Here is an 18,131-nt window from a genome sequence, read left to right as displayed (position 1 = left end):
ATGTGAAAATGCTTTTTTCACTGTTTCACAAATTTTTCCATGAAGCAAAATGGGACAGATTCACACGTCCCCAGGGGTGGAACTACAGAGTGGGCCCCAATAAGGCCCTAATACAAATATAATTCCAACCTTAAGATGCTTAAGAGGAACGGGAGACTGGGGTTCAGAGTTCATAATCTGAAAACTCCCGACTTCTTCACAAGTCAGCTCCATTGCATGCTGGGTATTGTCCGCTTCACATTAAACTTGGCAGTCGGTATATTGTTAAACAAAAACTACATTGTGAGACACAAATTAGGGCAATAAAAAACATTGGCTGGTTTCCAAAGTACAGGCCAGCCAAAGGCCCAAAAAGTAGCCCAAATCTGTACCTTTCCTAGTACTTTCAAAACCCACCTGGGCTTTAAATTAGTAGCCCCATTTGGCTGGAAAACCGACAACCTGGCAACCCTGCCCATCGCTCTCAGTAAAAAGAACACAGAGTCAGAGAGAATCGGCATGGGGTGGCACAAGGATTCAGACCATAAAAACTGTAGAAAAACAAGTGTCCGGAGCTGGAAATTTCCACAGCCTAAAGTGTCCTCCAATGGGTAAAGCTCCACTGAGTTGGGGGCCTGGGCAGCAGAGCTTCATACAAACAGGTAGCAGTAACCAATAATATTCTAGGGGCGCAGCAACTACCAATGACATTCATCCTGCTTAGTCAAGGACAAAAAGATAAAAAAATTTATGTAATTCCCTTTATGTAGTTGTCTCATCCAATCAGGCGCTGCCCTGCGGCTACAGATGGTATTTCGGAGTGGGCAGAGAGAGCAAAGGAGAAATAGAATCCTGCAAGCGCGGGTGATTTCTGCTTCCAACATCTGTATCTGTGCATAGGAGGTTTATAGAGGATATTAATCCATAACCTCTTCATCCGAAAATCCCCCGTCTTTTCCTGGAATCCAAAGGCGAACGGGCTGGGTGGGGAGCAACAGATGGATCTCACTCTAATATCAGAGTAACCCTTGATCGCCTAGATTGTAAGCTTCTGGGGACCCTACATAACTAAAGGCTAAAGAGGGAGTGTTCCTTGAAAGCGTAATTTAATTGTGAGTGTGAATGTGGCCTTTAAAGGGGGTTGTTCATCTTTGCACTAACTTTTAGTATGATGTAGAGAGTGATATTCCGAGACAATTTGCAATTGGTCTTCATTTATTATTATTTGTGTTTTTTGAGTTATTTAGCTTTTTATTCAGCAGCTCTCCAGTTTGCAGTTTCAACCCCAAGTGTTGCCCAGTACAAGCCACTATATATATATATATATATATATATATATATTAGTGGCTTGTACTGGGCACCACTTGGGGTTGAAACATATATATATATATATATATATATATATATATATATATATATATATATATGTAACCTCCTTGCTTCACGGGTGGCAGTTTAAGTGGCTAACTGGCAGGTGTGGGTAAAAAAAATCCATATTAGAGTTCCAGGCCTGCAGAGCATCGCCTCTATGCTAAAGTACTACAAAACAGTATTTCCCGTTTCGGATGGCGTTACTCAGTATCGCAAGGTTGTGAGAAGTGAAAGAGGGATGGTGTGAATTGTGCCTGAGGAAGGGGCAGAGAAGAGTGTGAAACCACATCACAAACTATGGCTTTGTAACAAGGGTATTTATAAAACTGCCGATATCTCTCAGGCTCTCACGGTGCCAAAGAGAGTAAATGAAAGAGGTTCTGCAGAAGACGAGCCTCTATGGAGATTCATCACTACACAATCTTTATTTTACGACTTGTCCTCACTTTAGACGCACAGTCACAGTGGGAAGAGAGTCTGTATATCTGCACTGGAAGCGGAAAGATGGAGCTTTTTTCTCTCTCTTTGCACTGGGAGAGAGAATGGCAATAAATGACATCCACTTCCAGAGACTATATATAATTATTTATCTGCAGGAAGGTGGGTCTGTTTTCATTGGCTCGCGTGGTAGAGTCCTGCAATGGGTCAGGTGCCCGCGGGTTACTGCAGGTAGAAGTTCCGGGTGCGGGTATAGGTGCAGGTCGGTGGTTCTGCGGGTCGGGCTGCGGGTCTTCTCAATACCGATTTTTATTCCTTTTTTCTGATCACACCTACTTCCGATTATGTTCCGGTTTACAATGACAGCACTTCCAGATTCTTGATGGTCAACGGGTCGTGGGTCCGGGTTACGGATAAGGTACTTACGGGTCGGGTAGTGGGTTCAAGCAGGTAAGAATGCGGGTTGCGGGTTCCAAAAAATGGCCCCGCAGAGTACTCTATTGCGTGGAACACATGTGCATTGCCCCTTTAGGGTAAGGAAACATGGGCAGATTCGGGGAGATTAGTTGCCCCGGCGACAAATTGCCTCTTTTTTGTGGCGACAATCTCCCCGAACTGCCTTCCCGCCGGCTATAATGAAAAATCATCAGCGGGATGGCACTCGCGGCCCTTCATTTTCAGGAGTCACCAGAAGTTTCTTCGTGAGGTGACTTTGGAAGTGAGTGCAACCCTTAGGTTGATTAAGACCCGCAGTGCAGTTCTAGTGAGTTAGTCCTACTCATGCGCAGGTATTTTCTGAACCGACTCTGTGACTCATCTACCTGCAAAGAAAAGAAACATTCCAGTGCCACAAAAATGTCTGAACACGCACTAATTACCCAGTCCGGCACCGAGTACAAGTGATCTCAAGGGGAAGTGCATCTGTTAACATGCAGGGCTGCTTTAAGGGCAGAGACACACGGTCACATTCGGGGAGATTAGTCGCCCGTTGCAACACAAGGAAACTTCGGGCAGCTTTGGAAAATGAAGCGTTCCGAGTGCCATCTTGCCGGCGGTTTTCACTCTAGCTGGCGGGAAGGCAGTTCGGGGAGATTAGTCGCCCCAAAGAAGAGGAGATTTGTCGCTGGGTGACTAATCTCCCCAAATCTGAGCGTGTCTCAGTCGCATATTCAGAGGTCTAAAGGTTCAAGCCTGTGTAATGACCACAAGTAAGGCCAGTGGGACACATTTCGTTCTCTTTGTGCAGTTGTCCCACTTCATTGAATGTTATTGATGCGTCAAATATCATGGAACATTCTTACTGAGCAAGTCATTTGTGTATAGAGGCAAACTGATCCCGATAGTCTTACTGAGCATGGAGCCAAAGTGACCCCATAGTCTTAGTGAGCATGGAGCCAAAGTGACCCTATAGTCTTACGGAGCATGGAGCCAAAGTGGCCCCATAGTCTTACTGAGCATGGAGCCAAAGTGATCCCCATAGTCTTACTGAGCATGGAGCCAAAGTGACCCCATAGTCTTACTGAGCATGGAGCCAAAGTGGCCCCATAGTCTTACTGAGCATGGAGCCAAAGTGATCCCCATAGTCTAACTGAGCATGGAGCCAAAGTGATCCCCATAGTCTTACTGAGCATGGAGCCAAAGTGGCCCCATAGTCTTACTGAGTATGGAGCCAAACTGATCCCCACAGTTTTACTGAGCATGGAGCCAAAGTGACCCCATAGTCTTACTGAGCATGGAGCCAAACTGATCCCCATAGTCTTACTGAGCATGGAGCCAAAGTGATCCCCATAGTCTTACTGAGTATGGAGCCAAAGTGATCCCCATAGTCTTACTGAGCATGGAGCTGCATGGGCAGCAGGAAACCTCAATAAGTAATTTATAGGGGGCGTTGGGCACTGGGCCATTCCTATACTTCAGCTTTCCTTGCCCTTTAAATGAGAGGCAGCCAAGAGCATCAGATCATTGCCTAACATGGAGGGCACTACAGCGGCTTGTGGTGCAACGTATAACACTCCGTGCGATGTTCATCCGTTGCCGTGGAGGCCGCACAGATGATGTCATTGGCTGCTCCAGCTGTATTATTTCCTATGCAGCCGGGAATTAGAGCCGTTAGCTCACTAGAATACAACAGGAATGTACAATGTAAGCCAAAGGTTTATATCTCTCCCCATGTGCCGAGACAAACCCCCAGCCCCACTTAACCCTGCACTGTGCAAACCATTCATGCACCATCTTGTAAGACTACATGTGACTGCCCAGACACAGCACAAGCTGGCGGTTAGCAGGCTTTCTGCCACCAATATTTAACTGCAAAGTCTATGTACGGGCAGGCAAGCAATATAAATGATTCACTTCCTCGACCTGAGGATACCCCACGTGTAATTTATCACCTGGGCCAGCTTTTCAGCCCAAGGCAACCCCACAGCCCTTTCGCTGTAAAGATCTGTGTCTCCAAAGATGCCCCAGTAGCTCCCCATCTTCTTTTCTGCTGATTCACTGCACATGCTCTGTGCTGCTGTCACTTACTGAGCTTAGGGACCCACTCACAATATACAGTACACATAGAATAGAAATGTCACAATATAAGGCTGATTAGTAATTAATACATTACATGGCAGAACAGAAACCAGTGCAGTCTACATCAGAATGTAATAATCAGCCCTGTAGCTTCAGATGGGCCTTGATGATTTCCCGCAGCCCCTAAGCTTTGCGTCTCAGCAGCAGCCCGGAGTTCACTGAGCATGTGCAGTGCCACTGGCACATAAAAGCTGCCTCCCCAGATCCAAGATGGAGAACTGCACGGGACAACTTTGAAGTCCCGGATCATTCGTGTTACAGAGCTGCTAAACCTCTGGGCTAGTACAGTAAGTTCAGTATATATTACACATCATTTCTTGCCTTATAAATTTGCAGATTTTAGTTCTCCTTTAAGTTCCTTTTCTAGGATGGTAGAAAGCCGATCCCAAACACTAAAGCTGGCCATACGCAGGCAGATTTTGTTGTGCGAAACGATCGATTTTGGGAGGATCCGATAAAATCGCGTACTCGTCGTTACATGAACGTGGTTTAAAAATGTTAATCGCGAACTGATGAAATCCGTCATTGCATGGCGCGGACAGATTATCATTGTTAAACGATCGCATTAATGTCTGTATTTGGAGGGGCAGGGCCAAGTGAGGAAGTAAACAAACGAACGATCGGATCGCCAACGATGGCGACTGTATAACGAAAATCATTCTTTTTCCGGTAGCTTCATCACTTCCTGCTCCAGGCGTAGATACCGCATTGTAGATGTAAAATTGTTCGTACCAGTCGACAACGGTGCGATGACATCTTTTCACGAAGTCGCTGCCCATGGATGGTATATCGTGATTGCGAGACGTTTGTTCATGTTACGATCGTTTACGTCGCAGCGAGCAAAACCTGCTCAAAATCTGCCCGTGTGTGATCATCTTAAAGGACCAGTAGCATCAATTTTTACCGAAACTCCTCTTCGGAGAAGGCGACATGCGTGCGGCTCTTGATTTTTCCTCCCTGGCTATCTCCTATTAGGAAGGCAGGGAGGAGAAATCGAGCGCCGCACGATGGATTGCCTTTTCTGAGGAGCACAAGCGGAGTTTCTTAATAAAGTTATTTCTTAATAAAGACTTAGCAATTTAAACGTTTAATTTGTCTTTGTGGTTTTTTTTCGTTCTACGCTAACGAATTTTTTTTTTTTTTAAAAAAAATTGAGGTTACTGATCCTTTAAGAGACACATGGTTGCAGGGGGCTTGCTGTTTATAAGGGTCAAGACACATTTTTCTCTCCATACTGGGTTTAACCCCTAAGGGTCAGGGCACACGTTCAGATTCAGGGAGATTAGTCACCCGGCGACAAATCTCCTCTTCTTCGGGGCGACTAATCTCCACGAAGTGCCCACCGCTGGCTAGAAGTTGCCTCAACTTATGGCGACTTCGGAAAACGAAGCGCTCCGAGTGCCATCCCGCCGGCGATTTACATTCTAACTGGCGGGAAGGCGTTTAGGGGAAATTAGTCGCCCGAAGAAGATGAGATTTGTCGCCGGGCGACTAATCTCCCCAAATCTGAACGAGTGCCCTGACCCTTAAGGGTTAAACCCAGTAAGGAGAGAAAGAAGTCGATTAATCCTGCAGGGGAACTGCTGCTGAACTTGAGCCTGGGAGCATCCAAGTAATTATCGCTCCCACCAGCCTAATGAAAGAAGCCTCGTTACTAACCAGCCAAGCGTAAGCCGCCAGCAGGGTCTCTCTATGGAACTTTCACTGAAGCCGCCCGGCCATTAAACAAGGCTAATTAAGCTGACGGAGGGAAACAGATTGCTCTGAGCCTGCACTTTCACTGGAGCCATAGTCTTAACTCTAAAAACACAGGGAAGCCCCGGCCCTTTAAATGCACCGAGGATTGTGGGAATGGTAGTTCAGCACTAACAGGACAACATCCCACACTAGAGAGGAAGGGAGACAAGATTAGGATTAACTCCTATGTCAACATTCTTTCTGCTCCTACTCAATACAGACAAGGCCATAAAGCTGTTGTGTATTCTGAGTGGGCAACAAGGTCCAGACAACAGGGGTCAGGCTGAGGCTAATGGCTCGTTTATTGGGCAGCTATGGCCACGGCCAGCAGTTCTCCTACAGTGGGAGCTGCCATACTGTATCCCATAGGCAGTAAAGCATATTGCACACAGCTGATGTAAAAGACAACAGACGACAGAGACAACCCAACCTCCTCAATTAAAAATCCAGTAATTGGAATGCAAATGACCACAGTCAACTGTAGGGGGGGGGGAGGTTTCGGTGCTTCTCTGTCAATCACTGGAGGGTGTAATGAAGCAACAGAGTCATCCTGGGGAGTTTCTTCCTTCCCTACAGACTAAACAGACAGACAGATGTCTATGGTGGAGCTGTGAAGGGGAGGCTCAGTAATGAACATGGGCTAGCTCATTAACTCAATAAGAGGGGGGTGTGCTAATATGACCCTTCCACTCCCCCTTGCTTTCACACTCAATTTCATTAGGAGATGAGATTAAAGGAGAACTAAAGCCTAACTAGTAGTTAGAAATGTTGTACATGATGTTTTGGGCTTCTGTACCAACCACAGTCCTTTAGCAGTAAAGATCTGTGTCTCCAAAGATGCCCCAGTAGCTCCCCATCTTCTTTTCTGCTGATTCACTGCACATGCTCTGTGCTGCTGTCACTTACTGAGCTTAGGGACCCACTCACAATATACAGAGCAGATCTGCCACTAGAGTAGGCTCAGCTATTAGTGCCTAGAGGAAAACACGTTGGAAAGAAGGAATGATGGTTATTACATTAATTAAGCGAAGGGAAAGAAAAGCGGGACATGGAAATTACAGGCCTAGAAGATTTCACATCTCCCATTATAGACAGGAACAAGGGCTCACATAAGGGACAGCTCCTGCTATTTCCCAACCCGTTTACTGATAATTTCTCTCTTCTAAATAACCATGATTATCCTTCCTCCGCATGATGGGACAGCTGCAGTTTTTTTTAGGGCGAATTCTTTTTTTTTTGGAACAGGGCCACAGAGTGACGAGAACAAAGATTTGCCAGGAGGGGCTTTAAAGTGAAAAGCTGTTTTAGAAGATGCACAGATATATTTTGCGGAGAATAAAACACAGGGTTTGTCCATTTATTATTTACATTTATAGATAATGATGGGGCTGCCATATTGATTCCCTTAGACAGTACAGTATGAGGGTATAGCTTATTGTGTGCCCAGAACATTCCTTCTCTGTATATTTGTATTTATACATATGGGAGGAGGTGCCATATTGATTCCCTTAGACAGTACAGTATGAGGGTATAGCTTATTGTGTGCCCAGAACATTCCTTCTCTGTATATTTGTATTTATACATATGGGAGGAGGAGGTGCCATATTGATTCCCTTAGACAGTACAGTATGAGGGTATAGCTTATTGTGTGCCCAGAACATTCCTTCTCTGTATATTTGTATTTATACATATAGGAGGAGGTGCCATATTGATTCCCTTAGAGACAGTACAGTATGAGGGTATAGCTTATTGTGTGCCCAGAACATTCTCTGTATATTTGTATTTATACATATGGGAGGAGGAGGTGCCATATTGATTCCCTTAGACAGTACAGTATGAGGGTATAGCTTATTGTGTGCCCAGAACATTCTCTGTATATTTGTATTTATACATATGGGAGGAGGAGGTGCCATATTGATTCCCTTAGACAGTACAGTATGAGGGTATAGCTTATTGTGTGCCCAGAACATTCTCTGTATATTTGTATTTATACATATGGGAGGAGGAGGTGCCATATTGATTCCCTTAGACAGTACAGTATGAGGGTATAGCTTATTGTGTGCCCAGCACATTCCTTCTCTGTATATTTGTATTTATACTGTACATATGTGCGGAAGCTGCCATAGTGCTTCACCGCCAGTTAAACTCACACATTATACAGGACCGCTTGCCTTTGAAGCCAGTAGATATCTACAAACAAAGGCCCAGGAATCCGTTAAAGAGATGCGGAAATCTGCTCTATCAGTCTGCAGAGATATTCGGAGCAAACTGTCTGGGTTGACACAAGGCTGGCAATTAGGGAGCGGTGCTTATGGCCTCGTCCCATTTCCCAGCAGGGAGACACATGTGGAATGTTGCAACTGCCGGGCAATCGGATGTGACAGTCACAACAGGGAGCCACGTAATGCCAATGAGACAAGATAACAAAATGTGCCGGGATTCCACAAGGCTCCAAACATCCGCTCCCTAATGTCATGCCTTGCAGCCGTTTTCATTCCCACGGGAATTCAATCTCCAGGGGGCGCTGTTACATGAATGACGTTCTATGAGCAGCAACGTATTGGAAAAGCCTCATTGGATCTGGTTCCATGCAAAGAGCCAATCATTTGTACTGGCCTGTGGCTCCTGAACGACAGCAGTCACTTATAGTGGCGTTTCCTCATTAGCCGATCAACAGGACCCCTGTTTCCCCTGACATTAAGGTGGCCATAGACGCAAAGATTCGCTCGTTTGGCGTCATCGCCAAACGAGCGGATCTTTCCCCGATATGCCATTAACGAGCATGGCTATATCGGGGCTAATCTGAACGATCCGATTACAATGTGCATTGGGCTCGCCGGACGAAAAATTGCCGGACGATAAATGTCGGCACGAATCCTCGATCTAGGATCTGTGTGTCTATGGCCAGCTTTAGACAGCTCCTTCCTTCCTACACATCCCATTGGATAAAGCTGCTGCTGCTGCTACTGGGGTGCCTCTTGCTTGGCTGCTCACTTCAGAGTGTGTCGAATGCAGGACCAGCAGTGACAGCAAATCGATCTCGTTAATGCAATTCAGTGCCCTTCATGGTCCGGCTGAGGTCGGCCGCTGGTTTCTTCGAATTTCGGCAAATTTCTGCCTGAAGCGCTGCAATCTATATTGAACGGACTGCGGTGGTGCATGGGCAGGGCACAGAGAGGGCCAGCCCTTTCTACAAGAACAGGCAAATATGATTGCACCCAAACAGACAGGGATCTAATCAACTGGCACCCAAATGTTGTGCTCTTCAGTATTCCCCAATGGGCCAAACAGCATATCCACTACAACCCCTTGTTAATTCCTAGTAGAGTAGGGCAGGGGTTGCTGGGAGTTCCCCCCCCACCTACAAAGGGGAGTCTGTCGCTGATATATGAAATAAGTGCACCCCCATAAGTGACAATGGGATTCTGCCATAAAGGGTTGTTCACCTTTAAATGAACTGTTAGTATGATGTAGAGAGGGATATTCTGAGACAATTTGCAATTGGTTTTCATTTTTTATTATTTGTGGTTTTTGAGTTATTTAACTTTTTATTCAGCAGCTCTCCGGTTTGCAAATTCAGGTTGCTACGGTCCAACTTCCCCTAGCAACCATGCACTGGTTTGAATAAGAGACTGGAATATGAATAGGAGAGGCCTGAATAGAAAGAGGAGGAATAAAAAGTAGCAATAACAATGCGTTTGTGGCCTTACAGAGCTTTTTTTTTTTTAGACGGCACACTATGGAAGGGTGGAAAGAATCAGAAGAAGAAGGCTAATAATTCAAAAACTATAAAAAATAAAGGCCAATTGAAAAGTTGCTTAGAATTAGCCATTCTATAACATACTAAAAGTTAACTTAAAGGTGAACCACCCCTTTAAGCCTGGTCATGACGCCCAACTGTATCTCCCTATATATTGTATGGAAACCTTCAGCAGCCTCTGAGCAAATTACCCAGCATGCACTGTAATCCCAGCAGGGCTAATTATACCCTCACACCTAACCCATGCGCCATGTTGGATGAGCAGTCTAAAACTGGAGCGGTCTCTTAATGCGAGAAACCATCAGGCTGTACAGACAGACAGGGAAAAGGGACAGCTGCAAGGATCGAGCGAGGAATAGAAAGCACTACAACTCCCAGCAGGACAATCTAAAGCACCGGATACAGGCTAGCCATGACAATTGGTTGCTAGGGGTTACTAGACCCCAGCAAATCCCTGCTTAGAACAACTACAAAGAGATTTTTTTCCTTGAGTTAGTTCCTATCTTGCGCTGGAGCTGATCCTGCCTCTATTAGGGTCTGTTGGAACATGTTGGCTCATCACACGAGTTATAACAATAGCAGCCGTGTCTCTACCTGTATGTGCCGAGTTTCTATAAATGGCACAGACTTTGCTTTATCGGCCGCAGGCTACTGATTTGACACCCTGGCCAATAAAAGCTACAGCCCCTATCAGATATCGCTCCAGAATTCATATTATCCAGGCAATGTCCCTTTAAATAACAGTATGGGTTTGTTGTGCAGGAGAGGACTCAGGGAGGCTCAAATAAAGGAGTTAAAGAACAGATGAGCCGATGTTCTGCCCCTGACAGCAATCGTACGATAGACAAAGCTGGTGACAGTCTCCCACTGAAAAATGTCGGGACTATCCACACACGGTCCGAAAATCGATTCACGATCAGATCTTTGCGTCTATGGCCAGCTTTACACATGTAGTGATGTCACACAGCAAGATATTTATATATAATAATGCAGGAACAGCCCCCAGCATAGAAAGATCCCATAAAACTATGGTAGCATAGGTATTCCCCTGTACTAAGCACAATTCAGCAGGAACAACCCCTAAGTTTGTTCATAGTCTGTACAGAGAGATACCATGAAACTATGGCAGCACAGGTATTCCTCTGTACTAAGCACAATTCAGCAGGAACAATCCCCTAAGTTTGCTCATAGTCTGTACAGAGAGATCCCATAAAACTATGGCAGCATAGGTATTCCCTGTACTAAGCACAATTCAGCAGGAACAGTCCCTAAGTTTACTCATAGTCTGTACAGAGAGATCCCATAAAACTATGGCAGTATACTGTAGGTATTCCCCTGTACTAAGCACAATTCAGCAGGAACAGTCCCCTAAGTTTGCTCATAGTCTGTACAGAGAGATCCCATAAAACTATGGCAGCATAGGTATTCCCCTGTACTAAGAACAATTCAGCAGGAACAGTCCCTAAGTTTGCTCATAATCTGTACAAAGAGATCCCATAAAACTATGGCAGCATAGGTATTCCCTGTACTAAGCACAATTCAGCAGTAACAGTCCCTAAGTTTGCTCATAGTCTGTAAGATCCTAAGCAGATAGATCTTCACCAATTCAAAAACCTTGTATAGTGACAAGTCCACTATCAGGATAGTTTCCCCTGTACTAAGCACAATTCAGCAGGAACAGTCCCCTAAGTTTGCTCATAGTCTGTACAGAGAGATCCCATAAAACTATGGCAGCATAGGTATTCCCCTGTACTAAGAACAATTCAGCAGGAACAGTTCCCTGATTTGCTCATGGCCTACACAGATCCCTTGGGCTCTGGAGCCAAACAACCACAGGCCAGAGATGCAGGAAGTAATAATAATAAGGCTCTGGAAGGAACATCTGGAATATGGAGGTTTCATGTTTCGCTAATAGAGATATATTCCCTGCTAAGAAGGTGTCACTGGTTTGACACATATAGGAGAAGGAATGTTCTGGGCACACAATAAGATATACCCTCATACTGTACTGTCTAAGGGAATCAATATGTCACCTCCTCCTCCCATATGTATAAATACAAATATACAGAGAAAGAATGTTCTGGGCACACAATAAGCTATACCCTCATACTGTACTGTCTAAGGGAATCAATATGGCACCTCCTTCCATATGTATAAATACAAAGATACAGAGAAAGAATGTTCTGGGCACACAATAAGCTATACCCTCATACTGTACTGTCTAAGGGAATAAATATGGCACCTCCTCCCATATGTATAAATACAAATATACAGAGAAAGAATGTTCTGGGCACACAATAAGCTATACCCTCATACTGTTACTGTCTAAGGGAATCAATATGTCATCCTCCTTCTCGGTTCCCATATGTATACATATACCAATAATATCATCAGAGACAGGAATGTTCTGGGCACACAATAAGCTATACCCTCATACTGTACTGTCTAAGGGAATCAATATGGCACCTCCTCCCATATGTATAAATACAAATATACAGAGAAGGAATGTTCTGGGCACACAATAAGCTATACCCTCATTACTCGTAACTGTCTAAGGGAATCAAATATTGGCACCCTTCCCTCCTTCTCGATATATATGATTAATTAACAAATATACAGAGAATGAATGTTCTGGGCACACAATGAGCTATACCTTCATACTGTACTGTACATATGGCAGCTCTCACTCACGTGTAGAAATAGAAATATACAGATAAAACTGTCTGTGCTGACTGTACCCTTCACATAACAGTAAGAAAAGATAAACTTGTGACTGAGGCTTAGTTCCCCTTTAACACTGAGGCTGAAGTGTAACAATGAGGAAGTTGACAGTAAGGGGACAATGAGTGTTGGAAAACAAGCGACTCCTGTGTGATAAAACAACATCAGACATTCTCAGAATTCTATGGAAATGTCCCGTTATGTGACAGGAGCAGAGGGAGCAGTTTGGCTGCCAGTGAGGGGAGAGACACACGTGGAGATTCAGGGACATTTAGTAGCCCGGCGACAAATCTCCTCTTCTTCGGGCGACTAATCTCCCCGAACTGCCTTCCCGCTGGCTAGAATGTAAATGTCAGGCGGGATGGAGCTCTTCGTTTTCCAAAGTCGCCCGAAGTTGCCTCACGAGGAAACTTCGAATGACGTGATTTTATGTAGGGGGGTGACTGCCCCAGTATAAGACTGCCACCCTAATAAAACCCTGGCCCTGGATAGGATGAAGTATTATTATACTGTGTTTATATCATAGCACCAACATATTCTGCAGCACTGTACATTATACATCATCCTGCCTGCCAGCTGAGTTACATCTAGGTCTGCACATTCATCATCCTTCAGTAGCTAAATCAAGTCCATCACATCATCAGCCCCTGCCCCAGTGAGTTTACAATCTAAGGTCCCTGCCACATTCCCATCAGTCCCTGTCCCAGTGAGCTTACAATCTAAGGTCCCTATCACATTCCCATCAGCCCCTGCCCCAGTGAGTTTACAATCTAAGGTCCCTATCACATTCTCATCAGCCCCTGCCCCAGTGAGCTTACAATCTAATGTCCTTATCACATTCTCATCAGCCCCTGCCCCATTGGAGTTTACAATCGAAGGTCCCTATCACATTCCCATCAGTCCCTGCCCCAGTGAGCTTACAATCTAAGGTCCCTGTCACAATTACACAGACTAGGTGAAGTTTTATCAGGAGCCAATAACCGTGCCTGTATGTTTTGGAATGTGGGAGGAACCTGGGGTATTGCAACCCAATCACAATATGTTATAACTGCAAAGAAGAACAGGAAGTGAGCAAAGAAAACCACTTCCCATCACCTATTTTGCATTATTGCCTTGCAGCCCTGGGTTAATAGGTTTGATCCCAGCCAAGACACTGCAAATTTTGCACCTGGGCTGTAACCCATGGCAACCAATCTAATATCAAAACAGGGACCTTAAATTGTAAGCTCCACTGGGACAGGGACTGATGGGAATGTGATAGGGACCTTAGATTGTAAGCTCACTGGGGCAGGGACTGATGGCAATGTGATAAGGACCTTAGAATGTAAACTCCAATGGGGCAGGGGCTGATGAGAATGTGATAAGGACATTAGATTGTAAGCTCACTGGGGCAGGGGCTGATGAGAATGTGATAAGGACATTAGATTGTAAGCTCACTGGGGCAGGGACTGATGGGAATGTGATAGGGACCTTAGATTGTAAGCTCCACTGGGACAGGGACTGATGGGAATGTGATAGGGACCTTAGATTTAGCTCACTGGGAGACTGAGGCAATGTATAAGGACTTAGAATGTAACTCCAATGGCGGGCTGATGAGAATGTGATAAGGACATTAGATTGTAAGTACTCACGATATAGGAGTGTTCCAGGGGACTGATGAGAATGTGATAAGGACATTAGATTGTAAACTCCTTTGGGGCAGGGACTGATGGGAATGTGATAGGGATCTTAGATTGTAAGCTCACTGGGGCAGGGACTAATTGGAATGTGATAGGGACCTTAGATTTTAAGCTCCACTGGGGAAGGGACTAATGGGAATGTGATAGGGACCTTAGATTGTAAGCTCACTGGGACAGGGATTTATGGGAATGTGATAGGGACCTTAGATTGTAAGCTCCACTGGGGCAGGGACTGATGGGAATTTGATTGGTACATTAGATTGTAAGCTTAAGTGGGGCAGGGACTGATAGGAATGTGATTGGTACATTAGATTGTAAGCTTAAGTGGGACAGGGGCTGATGGGAATGTGATTGGGACCATAGATTGTAAGCTCACTGGGGCAGGGACTGATGGGAATGTGATAGGGACCTTAGATTGTAAGCTCACTGATGGGAACGATGTATAACCTCTGTACAACAATGTAGAATATTTCAGCTCTATATAAAGAATCACAATGCTCTGCATAATAAAAGCCCTTATCCATATTATATGGCATTAGATATCTACGCAACTGCCAGCCCAGATCCTTCCAGAACATAACTGAAGGCCTACTAAAAAAGCAAAACCTCTCAAAGCCCATTCACAAAGTACAAGTATCGAGTGTTCCAAAAAATTCCCACTCTATGGAAAGTGCGCACCTTCGTTACGCAGAACAGAAGAAACCTTGATTTTCGTATGAGGCCGCAAGTGCCTGGGGAATTAAGGGAGGAGTCAAAAGAGATTCCCAAGATGCAAAGCAGAACCAAACCGGTGCTACGGGGACAATATCTGCAGCAAATGACAGTTGCTCTTCCCATGAACTCTGTGTTTACTCCTGAGAGTTGAACTGTTACAATGTGTTACTAAGTGTCATTTTCAGGCAGTATCAGGCAATTAGGAAGAGAAATGTATCAGACAGGAAGTTCAGAGCCAGCAGGAAGCCCCTCCCATTACACAGAGACTATACACAGGGACACCCCGGGACTGGCACCAAGCGCTGAACCCCAGTCCTGTTAGACGAGCGACACTAACACAAGCCCCAGGCACCAAATATTTCAGTTGATATGAAAGAAAAGTGCCAATCATTCAGGTGAAACCCCAGGAGCATTTGCTGGCAGTTTTGAGATGAGTAATTGCCCATTTGCCCTCAGGTCACATGGTTTGTCATTTAGTCTCACTCGCTCTCACACCTACACCCAGAGCTGAGCAAGTAGAACCCAAACAGCTTTAGATGATGTTGCAGAGCATGGAGCATAACTGACACGGAATGTACATATTGGCATCAAAGAGCACCGAGGGGCAAGTGCAAAACCCTACCCTGTTCATTTTATTTATTTATTAGCCCCCAGTAACACTACCTCCTACATATTCCCCTGCACCAAGTGTTGAATCCAGTGCTCTCCTCCTCCTGTCTCTGTCTCTCTCTCTCCTGTGCAACCAGTGCTCTCTCTCTCTCTCCTCTGCAACCAGTTCTCTCCTCCTGTCCCTCTCTCTCTCCTGTGCAACCAGTTCTCTCCTCCTGTCTCTCTCTCTCTCTCCTGTGCAACCAGTGCTCTCTCTCTCTCTCCTGTGCAACCAGTTCTCTCCTCCTGTCTCTCTCTCTCCTCCTGTGCAACCAGTGCTCTCCTCCTGTCTCTCTCTCTCTCTCTCTCTCCTGTGCAACCAGTGCTCTCCTCCTGTCTCTCTCTCTCCTGTGCAACCAGTTCTCTCCTCCTGTCCTCTCTCTCTCTCCTCACTGTGCAACCAGTGCTCTCCTCCTGTCTCTCTCTCTCTCCTGTGCAACCAGTTCTCTCCTCCTGTCTCTCTCTCTCTCCTGTGCAACCAGTTCTCTCCTCCTGTCTCTCTCTCTCTCCTGTGCAACCAGTTGCTCTCCTCCTGTCTCTCTCCTCTCTCCTGTGCAACCAGTGCTCTCCTCCTGTCTCTCTCTCTCTCTCCTGTGCAACCAGTGCTCTCCTCCTGTCTCTCTCTCTCTCTCCTGTGCAACCAGTGCTCTCCTCCTGTCTCTCTCTCTCTCTCTCCTGTGCAACCAGTGCTCTCCTCCTGTCTCTCTCTCTCTCTCTCTCTCTCCTGTGCAACCAGTTCTCTCCTCCTGTCTCTCTCTCTCTCTCCTGTGCAACCAGTTCTCTCCTCCTGTCTCTCTCTCTCTCTCTCTCTCCTGTGCAACCAGTTCTCTCCTCCTGTCTCTCTCTCTCCTGTGCAACCAGTGCTCTCCTCCTGTCTCTCTCTCTCCTGTGCAACCAGTGCTCTCCTCCTGTCTCTCTCTCTCTCCTCCTGTCCCTCTCTCTCCTGTGCAACCAGTGCTCTCCTCCTGTCTCTCTCTCCTCCTGTCTCTCTCTCTCTCCTCTCTGTCTCTCTCTCTTCCTGGCAACCAGTGCTCTCCTCCTGTCTCTCTCTCTCTCCTGTGCAACCAGTTCTCTCCTCCTGTCTCTCTCTCTCTCCTGTGCAACCAGTGCTCTCCTCCTGTCTCTCTCTCTCCTGTGCAACCAGTTCTCTCCTCCTGTCTCTCTCTCTCTCTCCTGTGCAACCAGTGCTCTCATCCTGTCTCTCTCTCTCTCTCTCTCTCTCCTGTGCAACCAGTGCTCTCATCCTGTCTCTCACTCTCTCCTCCTGCTCTCTCTCTCTCTCCTGTGCAACCAGTGCTCTCCTCCTGTCTCTCTCTCTCTCTCCTCCTGTCTCTCTCTCTCTCTCCTGTGCAACCAGTGCTCTCCTCCTGTCTCTCTCTCTCTCCTCCTGTCTCTCTCTCCTGTGCAACCAGTGCTCTCCTCCTGTCTCTCTCTCCTCCTGTCTCTCTCTCTCTCCTCCTGTCTCTCTCTCTCTCCTGTGCAACCAGTGCTCTCCTCCTGTCTCTCTCTCTCTCTCCTCCTGTCTCTCTCTCTCTCTCCTGTGCAACCAGTGCTCTCCTCCTGTCTCTCTCTCCTCCTGTCTCTCTCTCCTCCTGTCTCTCTCTCTCTCTCCTCCTGTCTGTCTCTCTCTCTCCTGTGCAACCAGTGCTCTCCTCCTGTCTCTCTCTTTCCTATCCATATTCCCAGTAATTCCCAGTCAGACCATGAGTCTGTGGAAGAAGAAGAAGCAGTGGTTGAACTGGAAGTCTCAGCAGGAGGAGCCCCAGGCCCAGTAGAGAAAGAGAGTGAGTCGGTGTGAGACGTATTGTGTCTGTAGCTCGGGCCCCACACTAGACTTGTCCCTCCCTCGTTACCTGATTTCTCGATTTTCCCGGACATGTTCCGATTCTTCCGCCGCCGGAGAGGCCTGAGCTGCTCGGCGCTTGTCTGTACGGGCTGTGGGGAGGGGAGGCCCCGATCCCTGACGTGTCGTCCTCCCCTCCCTGCCGGCTCCCCTCCCTATCCCAGCAGCATGTCCCGGAGACTCGGTCCGGGTGGGGGAGCGGTGCGGCGGGGCCTGAGTAGCGGTGCGTGTTGCTCTCACTCCCGGCTCTGTGTGAGTGTCTGTCGCGCTCCCCAATCCTTCCTCTGCCTCCTCCTTAGCGCAGCCCCTAGCGGTAACCGAGATAACTACACCCAGCGCTCCTCACCCTCACACTATATCACAGCTCCCCTAGAGGTCACCGAGATAACTGCACCCAGCGCTCCTCACACTGTATCACAGCTCCCCTAGAGGTCAACTAGGTAAAAGCACCGGATATGGAGCAAAACCTCAGATTTCCTGTATCACTGCGCCCCCAGTGGACAGAGAAGGAACTGAATCAAATAAAGAACATTAATCGCTCAATGCGCCACAAGCGGCAACAGAAGGAATTGCACATTAACTGACCTGTTCTACAATTCCTTTAGTTCTGCTGAAGTCTAACATTCCAGTGCCAATACATCAATTGTGTCTATTACTATATTGT

General features: G+C 46.5%; 1 protein-coding gene across 6 annotated transcripts in view; it reads right to left on the bottom strand.

Annotated features, from left to right (window-relative positions):
- Positions 1 to 17,770, bottom strand: part of rapgef1.L (Rap guanine nucleotide exchange factor 1 L homeolog) — a 55,901-nt gene extending 38,131 nt beyond the window's left edge. For 2 of the 6 annotated variants that reach the window (XM_041572433.1, XM_041572434.1), the window contains exon 1: positions 17,478 to 17,770. In XM_041572433.1, coding sequence (XP_041428367.1) covers positions 17,478 to 17,502 — 25 coding nt within the window. In that variant the 5' untranslated portion in view covers positions 17,503 to 17,770. The remainder of the gene's footprint in view (positions 1 to 17,477) is intronic. The other 4 variants (XM_041572435.1, XM_041572436.1, XM_041572437.1 and 1 more) reach the window with 2 other exon arrangements.
- Positions 17,771 to 18,131: the final 361 nt, after the last annotated feature.

The sequence above is a fragment of the Xenopus laevis genome, chromosome 8L (assembly GCF_017654675.1).
Source record: "Xenopus laevis strain J_2021 chromosome 8L, Xenopus_laevis_v10.1, whole genome shotgun sequence".
Lineage (NCBI taxonomy): Eukaryota > Metazoa > Chordata > Amphibia > Anura > Pipidae > Xenopus > Xenopus laevis.
Note: the sequence above shows the minus strand (reverse complement) of the source record. Positions and strands in the feature narration are given on the sequence as shown.